The 24636-nt window shown below is 40.2% G+C and overlaps 3 protein-coding genes across 5 annotated transcripts in view; 2 read left to right on the forward strand and 1 right to left on the reverse strand.

The window, feature by feature from the left end:
• hycc1 (hyccin PI4KA lipid kinase complex subunit 1) overlaps nt 1-14463 on the forward strand; it is a 20529-nt gene extending 6066 nt beyond the window's left edge. For 2 of the 3 annotated variants that reach the window (XM_020606946.1, XM_020606947.1), the window contains exons 2-11: nt 2156-2237; nt 4348-4449; nt 4767-4946; nt 5717-5797; nt 5879-5994; nt 6709-6804; nt 7716-7832; nt 8261-8348; nt 9958-10120; nt 12767-14463. In XM_020606946.1, the coding sequence (XP_020462602.1) occupies nt 2187-2237; nt 4348-4449; nt 4767-4946; nt 5717-5797; nt 5879-5994; nt 6709-6804; nt 7716-7832; nt 8261-8348; nt 9958-10120; nt 12767-13284 (1512 nt within the window). In that variant the 5' untranslated portion in view covers nt 2156-2186 and the 3' untranslated portion in view covers nt 13285-14463. Of the gene's footprint in view, nt 1-2155; nt 2238-4347; nt 4450-4766; nt 4947-5716; nt 5798-5878; nt 5995-6708; nt 6805-7715; nt 7833-8260; nt 8349-9957; nt 10121-11282; nt 11627-12766 lie in introns of all 3 variants that reach the window. The other variant, XM_020606948.1, reaches the window with a different exon arrangement.
• A 2916-nt stretch (nt 14464-17379) lies between these two features.
• tomm7 (translocase of outer mitochondrial membrane 7 homolog (yeast)) lies at nt 17380-20877 on the forward strand. Its single transcript, XM_020606913.1, has 3 exons — nt 17380-17558; nt 19443-19491; nt 20402-20877. The coding sequence occupies exons 1-3, from the start codon at nt 17456-17458 to the stop codon at nt 20415-20417; spliced, it is 168 nt and encodes a 55-aa protein (XP_020462569.1). The 5' UTR covers nt 17380-17455; the 3' UTR covers nt 20418-20877.
• A 354-nt stretch (nt 20878-21231) lies between these two features.
• On the reverse strand, nt 21232-22768 carry il6 (interleukin 6 (interferon, beta 2)). Its single transcript, XM_020606850.1, has 5 exons — nt 22662-22768; nt 22388-22578; nt 22122-22217; nt 21876-22019; nt 21232-21447 (listed from the first exon to the last, which is right to left on the reverse strand). Exons 1-5 carry the CDS (start codon nt 22675-22677, stop codon nt 21232-21234), a joined length of 663 nt encoding a protein of 220 aa, XP_020462506.1. The 5' UTR covers nt 22678-22768.
• Between the last annotated feature and the right edge of the window lie 1868 nt (nt 22769-24636).

Genomic DNA, 24636 nt, shown 5'->3' on the forward strand with positions numbered 1-24636 from the left:
GTTTTTTTTTTTTTTTTTCGTTTTTTTTTTTGTTTTGTTTTTTTTCCCCATCACTGCTTTATCAGTGAAGCCAGCCAGGATTCTCTGTGTGGGTGATTTTCGATTTGCCAGCCTGAGTTGAGAATAGGTTAGGTGCTTGCTGCAGAGGTGTGTGTGTGTGTGTGTGCGTGTGTGTGTGTGTGTGTGTGTGTGTGTGTCTGGAGAGGAATGAGGAGAGTGAGGGGGAAGAAGAGACTTATGCTTCTTTGGACCATTGAATTGGTGCCTGGAGCATTTGCTGTTCATCACTGCCATGGCATTGTTTGCTATTTGTAATAGACTATTTTTATTGAGATATCAAATAATAGAAGACTGGCAAATATGAAAGTCTCTTTCAGACTGTGATTGCTTGTATGTGTTTGTGTGTGTAAATGCACTATATATTTGATCTGTTCTAATCACCATGACAACTGTTTAAAAGGGTAATTAAAGAGATATGCAAACCATTAACACATATTTTTAACATGTCATTTCGACTTGGGCAGTTCCCTAACTCCATGAAAATTGCAAAGGTTATTCCTCTGTATAAATCTGGTGATAAACACAACTTCACAAATTATAGGCCGGTTTCTCTGTTACAATTTTCATAAATATTGGAAAAACTCTTTATCAATAAATGTATCTAATCTGTTATTAAACATAAAATCCTCTCTGATTGTCAGTATAGTTTTAGGTCGAACCGATCGACATCTTTGGCCATTACCGACCTGATGGAGGACATTACAAGTGCCATGGATGAAAAGAAATAAACGGAATATTTATTGACCTAAAAAAGGCATTTGACACAATAAATCATGAATTATTAATTTGCAAGTTGGAAAAATATGGGATCAGAGGAGTGGCTTTGAATTGTTATTTAACACAGAGGCGTCAATTTGTGAAGTTGGGTGAATATCAGTCGAGTGACATTGTATGTGGGGTGCCTCAAGGTTCAGTCTTGGGACCAAAATTATTCATACTATACATTAACGATATGTGCAAGGTTTCGGCTTTAGTGAAAATGGTCTTATTTGCTGATGACACTACGATATGGGCATCCGGGGATAACCTACATCAACTATCGGGACAGGTTTCACAGGAACTTGAGAAGATGGTGTGATAGTAATATGCTATCTATGAATATGGATAAAACTAAATTTATGGTATTTGGGAATCGTAGACTAGATAACGAACTGCAACTGAAAATAGGGGGAGTCATAATAGAACGAGTATATGAAATTAAATTTCTAGGTGTCATAGTGGATGATAGAGTCACCTGGAAATCTCATATCAGATATATTCAGCATAAAATAGCAAAAAACATATCGATATTGGCAAGGGTTAGACATATTTTGGACATAAAAGCACTACGTATTTTGTGTTCTTCGTTGATTTTACCATACTTGGAGTATGGCATTGAAAACTGGGGAAACACATACATAAGCTCACTTCAACCATTGTATATATTACAAAAAGGAGCGATAAGAATTGTGCATAAGCTGGGATACAGGGATCACACCAATGGAGCTTTCATACAGTCTAATTTGTTAAAATTTTTTGATTTAGTGGGATATAAGACTGCTGTGTTTATGTATAAAGCCAGGAACAATTTATTACCTGGTGGAATTCAAAAACTATTTAATGAAAGGGAAGGGGGATACAATTTAAGGGGTCAGTTAAATTTAAAAATTCATGCTATACGTACAACCAAAAAAAGATTCTGTATTTCCATAAGTGGGGTAAAACTATGGAATAATTTAAGTGTGGACATAAAAAACAGTAAGAAAATTGATGAGTTCAAAAGCAGATATAAAGGTATGTGTCAATCAAGATATGGGCAAGAACAGGCTTAATGATTAATCAGATGGGAGTGTGGTGTAGAAGATAATTATTTATGTAGAGATACTGCTTGCAAACCAATGATGGTAAGATGATGTTAGGGGGTAGGACTGGATAAGTCTAACTTCTTCCTACTCCGTTCAAGCATGTACTAGGTATAAGCAAATTGAAAATATATTTGTGGATATGTCTGGATTTATGTGTGGTTACATACTGACTGTTACATGTTTGAAAGAATAAATAAATCAAATCAAATCATTACACAGGCTTTGTGATTCTACGGTGTTTTCTCTCCTAGGTAAAGGTGACTTCACTGCAGATGAGGGAACATGTTGGCTATGGACCAAGGAGTGGTAGAGGAATGGCTGTCAGAATTTAAGGTACGGTTTTACTGTGTGTGCGCGCGCGTGTGTATGTGTGTAATCACGTGTGCGCAGAAAAGCAGTACGTTCTCTGATGCTGTTTATTATTGGCAGAATTTCTTCCACACACATAAACAAAACCTCTCTGAAGTGCTTTGTTTCCAGACAGTTTCTTGCTCCCACTCAAACATGAGTGCTCACTGATATGTGACCACCACCACAGCTAAGGCTCAGTGAGATGTAATAACAAAAGTGCAGATGAGATTTTCCTGTGCAAACCTTGGATGACCAGCCCTTTTGTCCCCAGACTGAAGTTAATGCCAGCTCAAAAATATCACTTGGAGCATTCTACTTGCCCTTAAAGCTGCAAAACCACAAATTGCGATGTTGCTTATACTTGCCAATTCATTCTTATTGATATCAGTTCTGTCTCATTTACCAGTAATCATAATATTAGGCAGATTTATTGCCTTAAAATTATGCAGTCTCATGCAAAAGTTTAGGCACCCCTTGATAAATAACAGATTTTGGTGATTTTTTATTTGAACAGATGTTAACACAGTTTCTCTTGGAAATGGAAAAAATGCACAATATTTTCTGCAAACAGTGATGCATAGTTACTTCTTATGCCATAAATTGAACAAAAATAAAAAATAAAAACATGATTATGGCATGGTGCAAAAGTTTGGGCACCCTAAGAGTTCCAGAGTCTCAAAGTCTCTCACAAGGTATCAGACCTTAATCAGCTCGTTAGATCTGATGCACAGCAACAGCTGTCATTGGTAAATGCCAATTTCAAAGCTGTACAAATACTTTGACTCTTCAAACCTTGTGCACACACTTGTGGACACCCAGCAACCATGGGTTCCTCTAAGCAGCTGTGTAAGACCCTGAAAATGAAAGTTATTGATGCCCACAATGCAGGAGAAGGCTACAAGAAGATAGCAAAGCGTTGTCAGCTTGCAGTTTCCACAGTAAGAAATGTAATTAAGAGATGGCAGATCAGGGGAACTGTGGAGGTCAAGATGAGATCTGGAAGACCAAGAAAACTCTCGGACAGAACTGCTCGTATGCTGGTCAGAAAGACAAATCAAAACCCCCATTTGACTGCAAAAAACCTGCAGGAAGATTTAGCAGACTCAGGAGTGGTGGTGCACCGTTCCACTGTGCAGCGATGCTTGCACAGACAAGGCCTTCATGGAAGAGTCAGCAGAAGAAAACCTTATCTGCGTCCCCATCATAAAATCCAACGTCTGAAGTATGCAACAGGACATCTACAGAAGCCCGATGCGTTTTGGAAACAAGTGCTGTGGACTGATGAAGTTAAAATAGAACTCTTTGGACACAATCAGCAAAGGCATGTTTGGAGAAAAAAAGGAGCAGCATTTCATGAAAAGAACACCTTGCCAACTATTAAGCATGGGGGTGGATCTATCATGCTCTGGGGTTGTGTTGCAGCCAGTGGCACAGGAAACATTGCACGGGTGGAGGGAAGAATGGATTCCACTAAATACCAGCAAATTCTGGAAGCAAACATCACACCATCTGTAAAAAAGCTGAAGCTGAAAAGAGGATGGCTTCTACAACAGGACAATGATCCTAAACATACCTCGAAATCCACTATGGAATACCTCAAGAGACGCAGGCTGAAGGTTTTGGAATGGCCATCACAGTCCCCTGATTTAAACATCATTGAAAATTTGTGGGTAGATCTTAAAAGAGCTGTGCATGCAAGACGACCAAAGAATATTACAGAACTAGAAGCCTTTTGCAAGGAAGAATGGGAGAAGATCCCAAGTACAAGAATTGAAAGACTTTTAGCTGGCTATGAAAAGCGTTTGCAAGCTGTGATATCTGCCAGAGGAGGTGTTACTAAGTACTGATTGTGTAGGGTGCCCAAACTTTTGCACCATGCCATAATAATGTTTTTATTTTTTATTTATCCTGGACTTAATGTGAATCAATGGACAAGTGCTAGGTTTGAACAGATAAAATTCAGACCACATCAACAAATGTTTGGCTATTCAGTAGTCCCTTCTCAAATTGTCAGGCTTAGTTTTATATATAAAATATCAGTAAGACTGAAGTCAGTAGTTTATCAAACTTCAACTGTTTGTGTGTGTTTCAGACCCTTCCTGACAGTGCTGTGTCCAACTATGCTGCTTCACTGAAAGACAAAGGTGCCCTGGTTCCTGCCCTCTACAAGGTCATCCGAGAGAACTATAGCGATGTATGCGCACACACTATAATACACATTCTTTTTTCTTTTTTTTTTTTTTTTTTTTAATTTACAGTATAGACCACAAAGAGTGGATAATGCAGCCTTTCGACCACACAGAGTCTTTTCTTAGGTCTCTAGTGCCACTGTTGTCCTCTGAGCTTAGCATCTTCTGATTATGTTACATGTTCTTTTATCTTAATGTTTTTATATGTATGAAAAATTTTTAACAGCTGCAGTGGCATTTGTTGTCTTTTTTCTTTTTTTTTGTAAACTGATGTTGTGATGGATCCATGTACCTGTGTCTTTGGTTGTCTGTCCTTCCCCAGTTGCTGGAGCCGGTGTGTCACCAGTTGTTTGAATTCTACCGGAGCGGCGAGCCACAGCTGCAGCGTTTCACGCTACAGTTCCTTCCAGAGCTCCTGTGGAGCCTCCTGTCCATCAGCGCAGCCAGAGACCCCCACACATCTGGCTGCATCGAGGCCCTCTTGCTGGGCATTTATAATTTGGTAGGGGAGGGGATAAGGGCAGTGATGGCTGTGGTGCATTTAGGCTCCCCCCCACCACCACATTCTTGCCACTGCAGGTGTTTTATTTGTTACCGGTAGAGGAGAGTTGCTCTTGTTACAATAAAATGTTTTCAGTATGGTGATTGCAAAGTCCTCGATTCTTAGCAAGTGGGTGTAATCATGTGGTTCCAGAAACAGGGGACTCAGCCACTCAAATATATTTGTCTGCGTGTTTTGAGTGATTACACCATTTCTGTGTTGTTAGATGGCTATGCATGATTAGTGGCAGAAAATGTGGTTTGGAAACAGGAGAACTGAAACACAATAACTTTACACATAGATAATATGAATGGGTTGTTTGTTGCAAATACCCTAAAGCCTCCCACAGACAGATGCCACCACTGATAATTATTAAAGTGGTGATTGTGGCTCTTGATGTTCAGAGTAGTTCAGTTCCTCTCTGAATAGTAGAATAGGTCAGCTGTCACTCAACACAGCAGCTAGCTCCCTTTAATCTATTTGATATTAATATGTGCACAGGAGACACCAAAACCCCATGGTTTGTGCATGTGTTCACACAGCATACACAAACACCAATACATAGAATGGGTAAACACTGACCCTGAGGTCCACACATAACAGATGAGTGCGCTTGAAGAGGTAAACTCGCACTCTTCAGAGATTAAGGGCATGCACAGGAAAAAAGCTTTTGTTTTTCTTGCCCACAGAAACATTTCCCCCCTTAGTCTTCCTGTCTTTCTCTTTCACAGGAAATAGTTGATAAAGATGGACAAAGTAAAGTGTTATCATTTACTGTCCCTTCGGTCTCCAAACCCTCAGTGTACCATGAGGTGAGAAGTGCACACAAATGTTTTCATTTGCATTTGCAGAAATATTCAGTTTAAACTTCATCTTCACCTCCCCACCTCCAGCCTTCAGCTATCGGCTCCATCGTGCTTACTGAAGGTGCTCTAGCCAATCACGGGCTGAGCAGAGTGGTGTACAGCGGGCCACACCTCCAGAGAGAGACCTTTACTGCACAGAACAGGTAAAATGTGCACATTTGTCACAAGTCTTTAGGACAGGTGGTGACATGTCAGCATGGTGGAGAATGTTTTGTAATGAGCGTTCCTTGTAGCAGGCTGCCAGTCTGCTGCTTTGAACTGGCAGCAAACAACTAATGTACTAAAATGTAAATGTGCATGAAGGAAGATAATCTGAGAATCACCACTTGTGTTAAAGGGAAGAGCTGTGCACTTGTAGTGATCTCAACTTTTTTAACAAGCTTTTGTCTTTAAAGTTGTAAATGCAGTAATATGGTATACAGTACATATGGTAGCTTAACTTTAGAGCATGTCCAGTTTTATTGACTCCTATCCCTAAATCAGACTTGTGTGTGGTTATGGTGTACACAGTATTACATAGAGTCAAGTATCTGGACATGTACATGTTTTTGTTCTTCAGGTTCTGTGTTTCAGCACATTTCATAAGAAATTTAATAATGGATGCTACATTAAAGTGCCAAGTCTCAGCTATAACTTGAGTAGATTTACATTAGTAATAAAAAAAAAACAGTGTGGAACTAGAGCCCCAAAGATACAGTATGTTCCTGGAGTTTAGGGGTTGAAAGTATCCAAATACTTGTGGTCTCGAGTAACTGTCTGAGGTTCAGCTGTATTAAGTGTGCAATTTTTGGGTTATCTCACATTGTGATGTGGATGGAAGCAAGACGTGTGGTTTTAAATGTGTGTTTGTGTTGAAGATTTGAGGTACTGACCTTCCTGCTGCTGTGCTACAATGCTGCTCTCAGCTATATGACCTCCACCTCCCTCCAGTCCCTCTGCCAGCTCAGCTCCAGGTAAAACACACACTGACATATCTGCATATCTTAAAGTACTTCAACAACCTGTAGGTCACTTTGTTATGAGGACTTTATACACGCACACTAATTTCATACTACAGTCTTCACTGGTCTTAACATTGCATTCCCTAGCTCATTATTCTATCTCTAATCTAAACCTTAAAACCAAGTCTTAACCCTCAAACAGCCCTTTGTGAGAATCAGTCAAGTTAATCTCACTGTGATGATTTTGGAGCTCACATTTGTCCACAGAAAAACTGAAAGATGTGCACAAACTCACTCATAAATACCCATTCTGTTTTGCCTGCACTTACTCATCAGATGGTCAAATACTTGGCTGCCAGAGAGAGCCAAAGTAGCGCTATTTGGCAAAGAGCTGCTGTGTACAGTACACACATCCTAGCACAGCTACTAGTAATCTGCCAGCTGCTGCTGAGTGTTGGTATGATAAGCACAGAGCTAAAGAGAAGTCATCAGCTTTGATTTCCCTTTGACAGTTTGAGGTGTGTCAGTTATAGAGGAGCTTCAAATGCACAAGCGTTGTTTTGATTCCTTTTTTTTTTTTTGCAACTTGTATGATACCTGCTTGAAAATGATCAACTATCTAGAGAAATCATTCAGTATTTTAAAATCTTGTTGGTGATGCAGTAAGCTATTAATGTTTTCTTATATAGTATACATTTAATTGTGATGGCTAAGGGCTAGGGGATGCATAATATGAATGAGTGTCAAGACATGACTCTGCAATTAGTGACTCATGCAAGTTTTATATCCGCCTACCACAGGGAAGTAAATTGCCTTAACGCAGCTTCAGCCAAATGGCTTCACAGAGCCGTTTCCCCAAATTAAGCTTCCCTGTCTCTCTCATACAAGCTTCCCTGTTGTGTTTGTTATTGGTAATTCCCCAGGTTGTGTATATGCGGTTACCCACGGCAACAAATGCGGCGCTACAAAGGCATCAGCATACGGATGACAGTCACGTCAGAGTTCCTGGTTCAACTCATTACAGGAATACACTATGCCTTGTGAGTGCACACACATGCCTGCACACACACAGCCATACTAACACATCACAGCCTCAGTGTTCAACTTTAACTTTTCATTTCTTATGTTTATTGAAGTTTGTCTAATGTAATCCATGTCCTATCCAAGTGACAGCACTTGATGTGGTCTAAGAATACGTAGCTGTGATTGATCCTTGAGCCTGTACATTCTTCATTTTGAGTCAGCACAAGTTCACTTTTGACATTGTTGTCACAATATAGCGTGATTAGATGCCATCAAAAATGACTTATTGATGTCTGCTGTCTCCAGTATCAACCAGAATCTGGTGCTGACATAAATATGTACAACATGACTCTCTCAGGTTTGATTTGAAAATCAAGCGCTTAATTTGGATCCAAAACTTGTGTGTTTGGTGTATTTACATACTTGTGTTTGTGCATGTTTGTAGGTGTAATGGGGAAGTTGAACTGGGATCCAAAGCACTGGATGACGTTCTGTATCGAGCCCAGCTAGAGTTGTTCCCTGAAGCTCTATTGGTGGGTACAGTAAGATTTTTCTGCTACTGTCACATTTCTCTCCACTGTGTGTGTGTTTTTGCACCTGTGATTTAAGATTGTATGTTGGTGTCTCTGAGAGAACATGTGATTTAGATGTATGAGCTGGCCTTTGGTTTTGATTCATGCACAGCACACTATATCGCATTGTGTTGGTTTATATGTGTGTGTCAAAGACTGAGTAGGGTGTAATCTCATTAGATTATTTACATGCTTTCAACTCTGCTCTGTTAAGATGTAATCCTTGAGGCCCAGACAGTAGGAGGATTGAACCTAAGACCACAGTATTACTACACAACAGTGAAAGCACGTGACCTGTGTTTTTCATTAAGAAGAATAGAGTTTTTAAAATATGTATGCGCACACTATTGTGGAAGGGCTCAAATACCAGAGTTTCGTTCAGTGTGCTTTTTTTTTTTTTATGGGTTTTTACTTGTTGAATTTGAATGCACCAGGTGGCTGTTAGCTTAGCATAGCATGATGACGTGTCCCTCACAACACCAGACAGAAGACATGTTTTGCTGTGATTATGATGCAGATTGCCTCGTGCTATTTATTCAGCTGTTAACATGATCATTAGTGCAGGTGCCACTTGAGAACTTCCAACAAGAGCAGAGGTTATTATATAAACACTTATGAAACCGTGTTAGATGGAGTTAAGTACAAAGCCTTTTGTGTTTCACTAGTTTGTGCAACTCAGTTAGTGTGTGTGTTTGTGTGCCAACATTTAGATTATCCCAATCCCTAAATCTGATAGAAATGAATAATGTTATTGGTTCAGTCACATGAACTTCAATGTGATTTAAACATTTTGTATTATCATTGGTGCAGCTTTACAGGCATCATGTATTGGGCCAGTGCTATTGCACATTTCTAAGTGATCTGTCCTGCTCACGAGTGATGAGACAAAAAGGCTTTTTTTTTCTGGAGCTGTACTTGCTCACAGTTCTACTATGTTATCACTTAATAGCCAGCAGGCAAAACTGAAAACAGGCACTTGTAATTTTGAGAGAATACCAAAATGAAATGTAGTATTGGCATTTCATACCTTTTGTAACATGCAGTAGCCAATGGCTAGAAAATTGAGACCAAGTCCAAAACTAAAAACCCTTAAAGTTTTAATCCTCTTAATATTACACCATACTATAAATAGGTTAAATTGAAATATAAGCTGTAAAGACTTGCCAGTAAGGTCTTTTTAAATGTTGTCATGAGTGATGATTGATTTAAAAAGCCATCTCCTGTGCCTTTAACTAAGCTTACACCATATGTTTGATTCATCCTCAGTTCTGAAAAATAACACTATAAATAAAATGTCAACTTGTTGAGTGACTACCAGTCTTCAAGTTATCATAGACAAAGAAGAACAAAAAAGTGAATCAACAGTCAAATAGACAGACAAAGTAACAGGACCCTGTTATAATTTAGCAGCAGATTAAAATGAGTCAGGGTGGTGGCTAACCTGCCAACTACTGGACCAATTAAGTTTTGACTGAGGGACTCTGCATTTGCACTGTGGACCCCTGTTGTCCTGCACAACTTTCAGTTGTTACAGTAGTTAACCATGTTGCATGCTTTTTCTCGCCCTCAGGTGGGTAATGCCATAAAGTCGTCACTGCGCGGGGCAGCACTGAAGAGCAACAGCAAAGAGGGTGCACGGAGTATCCAGGTTGAGATCACACCCACCTCCTCCAGGATCTCCCGCAATGCTGTCACCTCCCTCTCTATCAGGGGACACCGCTGGAAGAGACACGGTGAGACTTGTGCACAGGGGAGCAATGTGTGAACGTAGCTGCAGGAACTCACTTCACTGAGACATGAGAAGAGCTCTCACACACTGTGGACACATTTTAATAGCATAATAAAAATAGAGTAAGTCCATGCCAAAGAAGAGACCAAGAGGTTTAGATATCCTCATCATCCTACCACCAACACCACTGTCCCATATTTACTGTGTATACAAGTGTTTCCAAAAGTGCTGCAGCTGAAACTGAAGCAAGTCCAGCTGCCACCTTCAGCAGTTCAATATACTGTGACCTGGATGACTGAGAATCTCCACAGACATACCAAAGCATTGTCATCATCCTTCAGCCCCCATGCCCATAGATCACCATTCCTCAGCTTGCTATCCAGTACCATCCATCCCTAAATGATGACTTCTGATCTCTTAGGATTTGTTGGTAGCAATACAGGGACAGAGACACATTCACATTGAGAGCAGTCAGTGAGATACAGCAGCTGCAGCCATACAGTACGGTTCAGTGCAGCACATGATCCTAGTTTGACAGACAGGGGAAACTAGTGAGCAGGTACTGTAGTTACTGTATATACAGAGATGTAGTGTGCAGTATACACTTCTATTGAATGTTTGTGTACTGTAGTTTCTGTGCCAAAGAAAATGTATAAAATTTAGATAACCACAAGCCATTGAAACTTCATTGACTTTAAAGAGTGCAGAATAAAAGACGGTCTGCATGTGGTTTAGAATTAAGAGGGCCACGCTCTTTCTCTAGAACACAGATAAGGCAGGTCAATTACAGCCTTCAGTTAGTTTAATGAATAGGTTTCATCTGGAGCCCCAAACCCGTTGTTCATTGCAAGGCTCCTGCTTGTTAATGTGCCAAGCTTTTGTTGTGAGCAGATGATGGAGGAAAATGCTTTTAAATATTAATTCATGTGTAGGGGTAAGTGATGACCCAGTATGAAATGTGATTCCATTCAAATATTGCTCATATTCATCCCCATATAGCACGTACTTTGACCATGTGTTGTGTTCTAATCACTATGATTTTTGTCTGCCATTACATTGATTACCTCTGTGTGTGTCATGTGTGCCTGTGCACATGGCCGTTTTTTGGTGTGTGTGTGTGTGTGTCTATATCATCCCATTACCTCCCCCATGCTCCCCTTCACCAGAGTCCCAGGAGGTGAGTGTAGACAGTGAGACTGCCCACGGGGGCATGCCTATCCCCGAGATCAGTGTGACAGGCGTGAGTGGCGAGCGATTACTCAACGGAGACTCCCTGCGGCCACGCCCCGATGTCCGCAGCCATCCTGATGGTGACATGTTGGGTGCCACCTCTGAGGTCAGCCTGGACTCAAGAGGTCATGACTCCGGTACACGGGGTCAGGAGGTCAGAAGGCAGAAGTCTGTGAGGCGAATGGTGGAGAATGAGGGTTCTGGATCAGCCTCCACAGGCAGGAGCCAGTACTAAGATCCTGCCCCTCTTTCCCCCTGCCACACTCCCAGGGCAACCTAGGTAACTGTGTGTAGGGGCGTTATAAACCTGCATGACAACTTCCCCCTTTACCTTATTGCGCTGGGCTCCATCACTGTCTTTTTGCTTAATTGCACTATTCCTCTCATCTGTCTTCATTGATTTACTTTCCTTTGTGGTTACAGCTCCCTCATGAAGATAACCTGCTGAAAATCCTTAAAATTAAATTAATTTAGCATCTACCTGAATAACAGCTCGGCAACCTAATAAAAAATGCATAATAATGAAATGTGCTCGACTGAATAATAAAAATGGATTAACACTTGCAAAATCAAGTGGATACTGTTAAAAGCAGAACATCGGTTAAACAAGGATCATAAACAATGGGTATAAAAGTAGGTTTATGAACATTTTGCAATACACATGCCATATTGTACTGTAGATATAAACCTTGCTGTGCCAGGAAACTTCACACGTACAATGTTATTTTTGAACCTAACTCCTGAGTTTTTGCTAAATAGACCAGTAAGCCTTTTGGTCTTTTCAGAACACCCTGGTATACCTTGACACTTTGCTATGGATTTCACCTGGAAACTGATCACTGTGCTGTGTTAACAGATTAAATCTGACCAAGAAAGATAGGACCTGTCTGTCAATCTGTTTACTGGTGTTCTGTTACAGTAGTAGCATCAGATCAGAAGTGTGTGTTTGTGGATGTTTTGCTTTTTGGGTGTAGATGCATGGCTTGAAGATAGCAGGAAAGTTGTGTGCAACTTTAGAGTTGGAGAAGAGAAACGCATTTAAGGTGGACTTATTTGTACATTTATTACCTTCCTTTGCTTTCTGTCTTTGGTCTTTCCTAGGCTTATGCTCTTAAACACTGTCCTCTCTTGCCTTTGGGACAAAATGTGCTCCACTCCACTGCCAATAAACCACTGATTGTTGTATTGTGGGTGCTGCTGATTATCCTAACATGTGCTGGACTGGAACATTGTTCCACCTGCTAGACAGCTCCTCATTCAGTCATAGCTTTCATGCAAACCTTTTAATGCATAACATATTCTTTTTAAACTGTTTTATCTTAATTTTATTGGATCCGGTGTGCTGGATGACAGGTTGTTAGTTTTACTCTGTGCTCCTGTTGTTAACTGCTTATTTTGTCCCTGTCTGTCCATCTCACAGATGCTGTGGATCTGGGCTCCCCAGATGAGCTGATGGATATTTCCGAGGTGGATGAAGGGGTGTGGCCAGGTGGTGTAGGACCTGACATGACCCTACCCACCATCACTATCAGCAACAGTGTCACCACGTTGAACCTGGGGGCCAAGGCCATGAAGAAGTGTCGGCTCGGTGGGCGAACCAGCAAGGACAAGGATAGGGAGGCGGGCCCTCTCATAACCGGCCGGGCTGCCAGCGAGAACACAGAGCTGTCCATCAAGAGACTGACGCTCACCTCCAGCCAGTCAGTGCCAAAGGGAGGAGCTCTCACCAGCCTGACACGCACTGCCAGTGCGGTCTTCTCCCGCTCCTTTGAGCAGGTGACCAGCGGCAGCGCCCCTCCCTCCAGCAACCACACCGCTTCTGAAACGGGCCGATACTCATGCAGTTTACAGGAGGACGGGCTGGGGTACTTGAGTCCTACGCCAAACCACACGCAACGCTCTCCCAGCATCAGTGTGCACCTCGGCTCTGACCTTTGAACCAGATGTGTCTCCTGACCACCTAAACCCTCGCCTCTGATCTTGTGACCCTACACCTGTGACCTGGAACTCAAGCCATGCCAACTATAACGGCCCACAGACGCATGAATAAACACTCCCGCTGTGTCTCTGGTTACTCCATTTTGTTTTTGACTCTGTGTGCTGTGAACCAGCCTGCTGCCCTGCCTCATTCAGACATCCAGCACAACCACCACTCCCTCTGCTCTCTCTTCTCCGGTAGAGTTACCTTGAAGTCGTGCCACAATAAACCTGCACTCTGCTGCAGAGCAGCTTGTTATAAGTGGATGCACTTGAAGCTTATTAAAAACTGTTTCTGGAAGGTGTTTTAATTGACATTTGTTGCTTTGCATGCCTTTTCCTTACATTCATCCTGACCTTGCCCAGGTTTGTCACAGGGCACGTGGATTATGTGTGCGCATGCTTGAGCGTGCGCCGTGTGTTTGTGCGTGCGTGCGTGTGTACACTTGTTTTTAGAGTAAAGGCTGCTGATTGATACAGTGATCAAGGTATGATTTTCCTAGTTGAAATAAGTGTTTATACTACTTTTTTAAAAATAGTGGACACCATCCCATAGCAATACAAGTCTCTTCTACTTGGTGTTTTCTATCTTTTCCTCCCAAACTCATTTTTATCAACACTTCTTTTCTTGGTCAACAGTTTCAGCTGTGTTTCTTGAAAGAGTCCACATTCTTCCCTTACAGCATCAGGAAAATGACCCCTAAATAATCAACTAGTGTGATTAAAAATCTGTTCTTTATGTTTACAATTGCACAGTATTGGCATCAAGATGGAGAAGCAATATTTGTTCCCCCTCACTCATCTAGCACCTTCCTGAATGGCTATTTTATGACAAAAAAAAATCCAGCTTTGGACAAATGACAAGGATGTTTTTGATTTAGGGGATGATGGGTATGTATGATTTCTTAAGTATTGAATTTTGCACTTGAAAGAGTAAACAAGTTGCTTTCAACTTTGGTATTTTCATATGAAGAAAAGGGTGGTTTGACCCTCAACTGTGGAAATTTCCTGTGAGAGTTAAATGCTTTGTTGAGCTGTGTAGTTTCATGGGGGTGGGTGGGGCAGCTGGAGCCAGTCCCAGCTGACATTGGGCGACTCGACAGGTCGCCAGTCTACAGGGCTGACACTTAGACAACCACTCACACCTACACTCACTCCTAATGGGCAATTTAGAGTCACCAGTCAACCTAAACTGTATGTCTTTGGACTGCGGGACGAAGCCAATGTACCCGGAGAGAACTGACACGGGCACAGGGAGAACATGCAAACTCTGCATCAAAAGGCACCAGGTTGGCCAGGGCTCGAACCAGGAACCTTCTTGCTGTGAGGTGACAGCGCTCCAAATAAACCAAAAATTACCAAAATAATTTGATACTTCTGAATAAAGCTGTGTTAGCTTGACCAGGACTTGAAATGAACCTGTTCCTGTTTTCTGCCATTCAGGGGCAGTATGTCTTCACTCAACTCCATTTCAGCTATGTGAAGTACTCTGGTGATGTGTTTCCTGTGTCCCCAAGCTGTTCATCATGGCACAAAACACATAATATTCTCTTCTACCAATAAAATAAAACTCACCCCATCTGCTACATTTGATGTCCTAAATCAAGTGTTCATGCTGCCCCACCCTCAAGCAAATGTGTATTTTGTTGTTTGTGTACTAGAACTGTTGAGTGTCCATCGCTTGGTGGGACAATTAGCAATCATAGTATTCCTGTATGTGGGTTTACATAATGTGAACAGGTGAGCTCTTGTTGTACATCATGCTGTTGTACTAAAGTTTGCTTCTGGGAATAAAGTGTTTCTATAGCACACTGGTGTGCTCAGTTTTATTTTTAGGATTTTGCCACAAAACATTGCAATTATCATTTCAGGCATCACTTTAAACTACAAATTTCAGGCACCTACTGTATTGTTTTATTATAAACACCATGGTAAATTTATTTCTGCCCTCACTGAATAATGTGTACAATGTTAGGGTTGTCTAACTGTATATATATAGTTGGCAAACACATTTTATCTAATAAATTGGCTAGAAAATATGTGTTGTCCATGTAAATGCTGGCCAGCATGTTCAACACTACAGGTGGAGGAAGGCTGTGTTAGTAGTATAGTTAATGAGAGTTAATGGGTTAGCTGGGGTGTCAAGATTGTTTTAAATTGGGGTTCAAAGTTCTCGTGCAGAACACTGTATATTATCATCTAATTCTACTATATGTCATAATGATTTAAAGAGATGAGTGAGGATCTCTTTCAGATAGCCTATCTGGTTTTGAAAGTTACCAAAACTTTGAGTAGAAAAAAAAAACAGGTTCCAGGCTTTCAATATCAGTATCACAGAATAAGGAGCAGTTTTTGTCCAAATTGGAGATATTCTTTAGTAATTCATTACCGATAAATGTCATTTAAATCTTCTAAATCGGTGTATTACAGTTTTTTTCTGTTGCTAACAAGCATTAACCAATACTTAAAATACTTTTTCTAAACTCTTAACACAGCAACACAGTTACATCACACACCTGGCCAAATGGTTCATTTTTGGACCAAAACCACATTTTGTTAAATAAATACAAACTTTACATTTCACAATGCAAAATACCATTTTCTACATATACTAACTTTATCAAAACACAGCAAACCTGACTCATAATTGAGTCGTTTGATCAAAACATTAGCACTAGTTTTCTATCCAACAGGAACATATAGTCAGTCATAGTGCACAGACTGTCAAAATGTAAAAAAGTAATCACTTTACAAAAATGACATTACTTCTCATTGAACTGTATACAATATGAAAACCATCTTTGATATCCAAAAATGTAGAAATACAGTAATTCAGTCAGCCTTACTGTAAACACACTAAAATTGTGTGTGTGGATAAATTTCGTATAGTATATGTACAGTGGAGCCATCAGTACTTTATGGATTATAAAAAAAAGGGCAGAATTGCTGCAGTAAAGGCTTTACGGTATTGGCATTTGCACATTGCTATCAGTAATCACAGAAAAAAGCACTTTGCTCTGTGTTTACAACAATAGACAAAAATAAAACAAAATGACAGACCAAAAAGTCCTAATCTACACGATCATCAGCATTTGGCCACATGTTCTCATCAACATCACACCTTATAATGTCTCTTGCTATGCACCTTGGAAAGAAACGTTTAGAATGCCTTATCCACTCCTGGCAATCTTTAGCTGAGATGTCTCTGCAGCCAGCCTCCATTGCATCCAGAAGGGACATTTGATCATGTGGTCGATGATCATAGACTTTCCACCTCCACGCAGACAAAAATTCTTCAATGGGGTTAAGGAATGGAGAGTATGGAGGAAGAAAAAGTGAAATCATTCTCGGATGGGCTGCAAACCAATTTGTGACTGCTTGTGAATGGTGGAATGCTACGTTGTCCCATGCAATAACAAATATTGTCATGTTTCCTCCCACTTGTTCCCTTTCTGCTTCTGGCACCAGTTGTTGATGAAGGTCATCTAAAAACAAAAGAAGGCGCTCTGTGTTGTAGGGACCTATCTGGCTTTTCTGCAGGACCAAACCAGCACTTGAGATTGCAGCGCACATTGTGATATTTGCTCCTCTCTGACAAATTGGAACCAGCTGTTTCCCAAGTAGAACAATAATTCTTATCAGCTCTTTGAGCTGTTGTGGCAAAAGTAGAGGCTTTACATTATATTTACTGGATTCTTTTTAAAGTCTTCAATTCTGTCATGATGTGTTTAAGCATTTGTTAGAGATATTTGAAAGATCCATTATTTTGCTATGGGGTAAGCTTGTGTGAAAAGAAAATGTAAGCATTTTAGAAACGTGTGCATTAACTAAATTTTGTGTGAAAACGACATTAATTGTATTAATGGTGGTATGGTCACAACAAACAGATGTTGTGATAATTGTGTTTAGAGTTTTGAAAATGTGAATACAGAATGGACAAATGGATGTTAGCAACTGCAAAAAACTGTAAATGCAGTGACTGCGGCTGATTTGTAGATACACATTTGTCCACCAGATGACGGCCTATGACTGAAGGTGTCAGTTTGGTCAGTTAACAGCAAGGTTTCCTCTACGTCACTTCCTCTTTGTCGTCCTTCGAGGTTGCGGCGTCCTCGCTGTTCGGGGTAAACACATGGCTAAAATGAGCAAAGAGACCAAGCAGCGGCTACAGCAGCTGTTCCAGTGCGGCCAGTTTGTCGTTCGATGGGGTTTTATCCCCACCGTGTTGTACCTCGGTCAGTATACGAAGAAGCAGGGAGGGAAGGCGGCGGGCTGTTGTCATGCCTGGCTAACTTTAGCCATCCAGCTTAGCTTAGTCGCCTTTGACCATAGATGCATATATTAACTGTTAAGCTAATATTAAAGTGTTTGTGGGTTGGTGGAGGTGTTGTAATAAGACATTATTGTCTGCCTTTATATAAACAACATATAAATCTTAATAGGGCTAAAAGGTTTCTCGCCCCCCCCCCCCCCCCTCACCCACTCCACCCGGATTTATTGTTTCTGTAGTTCTCAAGGGTTAATATGTATGGCTGCTAACTCATGGAGAGGTAGCTAATGCAATAATGCATGATGATGCATCAGTGTAGAAGTGAGTCAGTGCATCGAATTCATAGGGATATGAAGAAACTAGTTTAAGATTTTCATAAAGAATACAAGTATGTATGAAAGAGAGAGATGTCACTTTTATCTTTTTTATTTTAGATTGAAGAGCTTGAAGTGCTTCAGCAATACATCCTGGATAGTGGGTTAAACACAGTTCCTCTCCAGTGTAAAGAATGTCTGTTTCCATATATATTTTAGTGCTGGGGTTTTGAGCAGAGATGTGGAAATTAAGAGGTTTGCGTGGCTGTGGTTTGGGAGTAAAGATGGGGAAGTTGAGACTTTTGCATGTGTGACCTCACAGCCAGTGGAGTTGCCATCTCTGAGTGAATCTTCTCTGACTTCAGCATATTGGAAACACCAACTCTCATGTCGTGCTTTCTCCCCTCTTGTTTTCTTAGCTCCCCTATTTAAACTCCCCTATTTTATACATAAGATGATACTAGCATTGAAGTAACTAGTCATAGTATTAATCGATTTTCAGTCAGTTATTCTTTTCAAATACCAAGCCAGACCTATGTAGGTTTCAGCTTTTCTAATGTGAGCATTTGAACATTTTTATTTTTATCGTATTAACATGAACTCTTGTTTTTTTGTTTTACTGTTTATTGGAAACCTCTGGTTCTAAAACATGCACAATGGGCATTTATCATTCATAAACTAATTTTAAAAAAAAGTTCATATACTGTTTGATAAGAGAAGAACTGCAGTGAAAGTAATCAATTACTTTTGCTGATTACTTTCACTGGAGATTAAGGGGCACCCAATGTGATACTGTTTTTTTTTTAGTCTTCTAGGAACCTTGCATGTTTTTCTTAAGAATTTGCCACATCATTGATTCCACCTATGAGCTATGAATGAAACTAAAAAAAACTAGTTGGAAAATTAATGTGTTACTTTATGTGTGTGAAAGAGAGGTGGAGGCAGTGAGTCAGATGTGCTTTTGATGACATTTCAGACGTAATTGCAAGGGCCTTTTCCACAAAAATAGGATCTGCCGGATCCGGGCTGATGTCACAGCGCTATGATGCAACGATACCTTTTGATCAGACGGGGGTGTTTTACATGGGATAGCTGAAATCCTCTAATTATTGACTTGCAGTCAAACACTACATCATCCACTGTCAAAAGGACGCCCCCTACTTGGCAGGGGTGACTTTTGGTGTATTTAAATGCACATTAAGGTTTTATTCATTGTCTGATAAATCGAGTGAAAATGAGATAGGACGAGGTGCCTTTCTTCTAATTTACTGAGACTCTGCTGCCTACAGTGTTGCTGTTGTTATTCCAGCTTTTCCAAACTGTTTTCAAAATATGGTCCATAAATTTGCCTGTCACCTAGTGAAGTTTCAACAACAGTTTTGTTTTATTTATTCATTTATTCATTTATTTATTGTCATTTCAACCAGCCAGCCACGAAGGACCTCTCAGCTGCTAAAGGTCCCAAACAGTGGCTGGTCCTTCACAGCTTTTTCAAAAATGTAAACCAGTATCCTCCTTTATGGTTTGATTCACAGGTTTTAAACGAGGAGCTGATCCACGAATGCCTGAACCCACAGTTTTGAGGTAAGGTGAGACTGGTTTGAGATCTGTGCTTTTTGTCAAATCTTATTTGTGACTTCAGAAGCAGCACATGAAAAATGGTGCGAAATGCGATGTTAAAAGGAGGTTTTCACAGCCGTGCACCACAGGGCTGACTTTCCTTTAGTCATGGATTAGTTGAGCTAACTGTATAAATACTTTTAAAAGTAAAATCTGCAGCTGTACTTGTTGTTTCCTAGGTATTAAGACTGTGGAGATTTTGACTAAATGAAAACTGAATTATTTTATTTAATGTTCTGATTTCAGTGCTATTCAAATGTAAATCACGAGACAACACTTGTCCTGCCATCCCTCACCAGCCAGGACCTTAGGTTGCTTGTGCATGAGTACAACTATTGTCAGTAGTGCAATAACCTGTGACTCAGTACCAATTAAGTAGTCACACAGTGTGTCATACAATGAAGAAAACACACCCATAGCTTAGAACAATCCTTGTCAGATGTACGTCTGGGTTTCTAAGGTCAGAGATCAGGACAGCTTTTAAATCCACTGAATGTTTTTGTCTTGAAATAGTTGAAATAGTCCACACTGAAGGAGTCAGCAGGAGCAACTGCTGAGGCGCTGATAAACAAAAGTTTTATTTTTTCATCTGCAGGAATACTTTCTGTTTAATAAGAAATTAGTTTTGTGTCCTAAAAACTTCTGTCACCTGTAAATCCAGAGCATCCATTTGTTTAGATGTTAGCTGTTTGTAGTGAGCACGCTAAGTAAATGAAATACCTGATGCATTGGAACATTGTATTAAGTAACTGGAAATGAGAAGCATGTATGATCATACAGAGTTAATACATTACGGTGTGGACTTTCTAGTATGTTTTGGGCTTTGTATGTGAACTGTGGAGACTAGTTGTACCTTTATTGTTCTTTTCTCTAGTTTGCTGTGGGGTTGAGGAGCATCTCTACTCACCCAGTCTCCTCTCCACTTCATGACCATGTGACCTACCTGTTGTTTGATATCCAAGATGGACATTATTGTTCGCTCTCTTCTCCATAGACTGTACTGTCCAAATGTCTGAGAAATGAATTAAAGTTTTCTGTAGCCATACTGAGCATGGCTCTTACATATATAGTAAATGTTGGAGCATGTCAGCTACAACTATGGAAGATATTTGGCTGGACAAGCTGGAAACAAGACTGTGTGTCCCTGGAAATATGTTGCGCTGACTGGACTAGATTACCTTTTTCGAATGTGTGACAGTGAGCTTTGGATACACATCTGTTTCACATGCTCCCACTTTTTATTTGCCATTTAAAACTTCTGAAAATAAATCAAAGAAATGCAGAATAGTTCATTTTTTTTGTCTGCATGCATACAGATTATTCCTTTGTCACTAAGTTCATGTATGCTTGAAAATAATATTTAATAGCAAAATATGCAAGTAAACAATTACAAATATGAATGATACAGTCAATCTTTTCATTTATTTAAAAAATTAAGTGCTGCTCATGATTGTCATAATCCAGAAATGAATTGACATCAAAATCAGTCGAGCCAAATAGTATTTTCAGTGTAAGAATCTCACCATCTTTTTTTTTTTTTTTTTAGGCAGTAGTGGCAGCTTCAGGCCTTCCTGCCTACAGTATTAAATATACAGTGCATGCACTAGATTTACCCTTAAGATACTTGAGAGGACGATTCTTAAAAGAGTAACCTAGTTTCCCTGAGGTATTCCTTCGTAACTGCTTTTCATGACTTTCATCTGTTTAATGTTTGGTACACTCTGCAGCACACCGATGGCCGCACTTCTTCATTTCTCTCTGACAAATCGCTCTTTTGCCATCGACAAGAAAGTTGCGGAATTGCCTGAGGATACTGTGTGCAGTGATCCTGCTGTGGAAGGTGGTGTCATTTTCAATGTCCCTCAGCAGTTGCTCCTGCTGGCTGCTGGTCAGTGCCGTGACCCGTTCAGAGTGCCTCATCTGTGTGGCAGAAGTAACAGTAGTATATATCACTGAGCGGTTTTATATCATGAGCAAGAGCATTACAACTCCTTTACAATAAGATATGATCAGAGAAATTACTCAAAAATTAGCAGGACAAAATACCTTTTAATGATTGAGCTACAATTATTGGTGGACTAAGTACTACTGTACATACAATGTTGGTATTAGTGAATACATCTGCCCCCCCTTCTCTACTAAGGAACATATTTCCCAGCCAGTTTATAAACAGAACCTATGCTAATACAATGCATGGGTAATTAAACTACCCAACAGTATACAAAGTACTTAAAAATGAGTTCTACCTTGGCTGACTACAAGAGTAAGATACACAGGTTTGCACTTTTTTTTTTTACCTTTTAATAAGTTAGTAATTCAGAGACAAGTATGCAGAATCTCAGACCCACCTTTCCTTTAATCAGGCTGATCAGGTGCCTACTGTGAGATTTTGCAGCCAAGAGGATTAAATTGTTGGGATACTCCCTCTCCACATGTCTGAGGAGAACTGTATAGTTGTTCAGGCCTTCAACCAGCCTATGGAGACAAGCCTCCTGGAGAGAGGACAGAAAATCACCGTCAGCACTCAAATTAACTCCATCAACAGTTTCTCTTATCAGTGTAATAAAAGCATCAAAAGGAAAAGTCCTACTTACCATATTGAAAGAACTGAGGCACTTTTCTGGAATTGAGGGGATCTTGTACTGCTCCAGAGATGTAAATTTTATTCCACTTTGAAATTCAGCTTCAAACTGTTCAAGGGGAAATGATTTAAAATATACAGTGGAGATTAGGAGCGTTGTTAAGAAAATGAGACACCAGTCAGTACAATAACAAACAGTTTGTAAAATTTGGTGAAGACGATTATGCAACTGCAGAAATAGCGTAGTTCAGTGAAATTCTTGGAAAATAAAGCCTTTACCTCCTTTTGGTGGCCTTCGGTTGGGCCAAGCATTGAGTACCAAACTGGGTCGGCACTCAGCATTTGAGGGGCCTCCACCTCCTCACCTGATGGGCCGTCTTCCACACTCTCAGTGGTGATGTTTTCAACTGGAGCTCCAGGAGCACTCGGTAGCAGAGCTGCTAGCAACACTGCAGAGAGCAGGTACGCATCTGTGTAGAGAGGAAAAGCATGAATGAATGAAAAGAGGAATTAACACAGGAAACGTGTGCACCACAGGCTGCAAATCACTTACTAAGTTGAGAGGGCATGTTGCGATGCTGGGAAGTGCTTGTTGAGTTTCCACAGATGCTGAGGGCTGTCAGGGCCACAAGGAGTTGCCTTGTCTGTGTGATGGACTGACATTTTATACTCTACAGACCGGAGGAATTTCCCAATACCTCTGCAACAAGGAGGAATTGATTTGCGTGGAACATCCGTTCGCCATCCGCTGGTGGTTGATGATTCTGATGAAGTGTTCATCTTCATAATGACCAGCAAGGGAAAGAATTTAACTTAAAGTACAAGCAGCTTTTATCTTTTTTGGTATTGAGACTAAGTAATTATTTCAATAATTGGAACAATAGCCTAATCAAACACACTTAAAAAAACACAAACACACTGTCAGCGTTCATATTTCTGAACTTATAGCCTCTCACAGCTTTGTCAAATGGTTTAAAATGAAATTCTATTTAAAACTAAACATGCACAGTTGCATTCCAGTAGCATGGTAAATGGTTTTATACTTGTATAGCGGTTTTCTATGCACTGCAGCACACTCAAAGCACTTTCACACTATTTGGCCATTCACCCATTTGCACTTTCAAATTCACACACCGGTGACATCACTGGGAGTTCAGTGTCTTGCTCAAGGACACTTCACCACGGGGAGAACAGTATCTGGTATTGAGAAATCAAATTTACGCTTTTAATTCTACTTACAGTACACATGGAGAGAATTAGTTGCCTACTCCAGTCATCTTTCTTCACAATTCCCTTAAGATAGTTTTTTTCCACAGTAGCTAAATTTTTGTGTAATGTGTGTTATTCCCCTCACAGGACCAAATGAAATGATTAATATCCGTCATGTTGTGCCATCAAATTTTTATTGTTCAGATAATGGTATATATATGTTAAGATTTGCCATATTTTGTCTGTTTTGACCTGCTAAATGTTTTAAGAGGTCCAATAATATTACCAGTTTGTAATTTTTCTATATGGTAAAATTGCAAACTTTAGAAAACTTAAAACTTCATAATAATTATCTTCAATAAAAGTTAATACACTGTAGGCTACCTTAAAAAAAAAAAAGGTTATCCCTGAGCTCTTCCAATTCTGTTCTTTTTTGGGATGCTCATCTTTCAGAGTGACACCACAGTGTGCAAATATGCACTGGTATATTTTTAAACTACACTAGCCCATATTTATTACAGGCATTTTACTTTTACTCATCCGCTTATGTGCCTAGAAGCAGATTCTCAATAGCCTAAACCAATTTGTCGAATACTGTAAATCACTCTTTCTGCAAAACCTTAAACAAGTTCAGGCACTTAGACTCTGTTAACAAATCTCATGCACTTTTTTTGTAAAACATTTTCACTCACTAAAACACAATTCGCACTGTGATGAACCTGTGTTGCAAAACAGAGGACAGCAGAACTTAAACACAACTAAAGTACAGTTGTCATTGTTTACACACAACGATTTGTAGGGACCAAGTTCTTGCTACCATTGCTAACTCTGAGAGACGAGACAGTCCAAGTAACTTCAAAACAGTGCTGATTTATTCAAAGGATCACAGGTAAAATTAACATTACACGCTCAGATATCTTGCACCTCCAACATGCTCGCAGGCAGTTGTAAGATGAAAGCCCCTGAACCGAACCAGGCACATTATATCTACACATTAAATATACACCACCACATTATATCCTCTCGGTTGGGCTAGCCCCATACTACACAGAAACGTCAACCGAGACGTTTCTCTTACCAGCTTTGCAGCTGGCCATAGCAGTAGTCAAAACATGAAGCAAATCAACATGTGAATGTGTATGTCTGTTGGTTAAGTGGTGTGTAGCTAAAAACATTCTCACGACCTCTAATACATGTTGTGACTCGAACATAGGAACATTATGGCTAAGTCTACAGTTTTACACATCATAATAATAATATTAAACACCCTGTCTGCTGACAGTCATCAACTCTTCTTTCTGGTGTCCTTGACCAGATGT

The sequence above is a fragment of the Monopterus albus genome, unplaced genomic scaffold (assembly GCF_001952655.1).
Source record: "Monopterus albus unplaced genomic scaffold, M_albus_1.0 scaffold82.1, whole genome shotgun sequence".
Lineage (NCBI taxonomy): Eukaryota > Metazoa > Chordata > Actinopteri > Synbranchiformes > Synbranchidae > Monopterus > Monopterus albus.

Excerpts from the sequence above, each read along its gene's own strand:
- tomm7 (XM_020606913.1), top strand. The coding sequence starts at position 17,456 with ATGGCTAAAATGAGCAAAGAGACCAAGCAGCGGCTACAGCAGCTGTTC. Across the intron at positions 17,559-19,442 it reads CCCCACCGTGTTGTACCTCG|GTTTTAAACGAGGAGCTGAT; the intron begins GTCAGTATACGA and ends TTTGATTCACAG.
- il6 (XM_020606850.1), bottom strand. Across the intron at positions 22,218-22,387 it reads CCGAAGGCCACCAAAAGGAG|TTTGAAGCTGAATTTCAAAG; the intron begins GTAAAGGCTTTA and ends CCCCTTGAACAG. Across the intron at positions 22,020-22,121 it reads GCCTCAGTTCTTTCAATATG|GAGGCTTGTCTCCATAGGCT; the intron begins GTAAGTAGGACT and ends TCCTCTCTCCAG.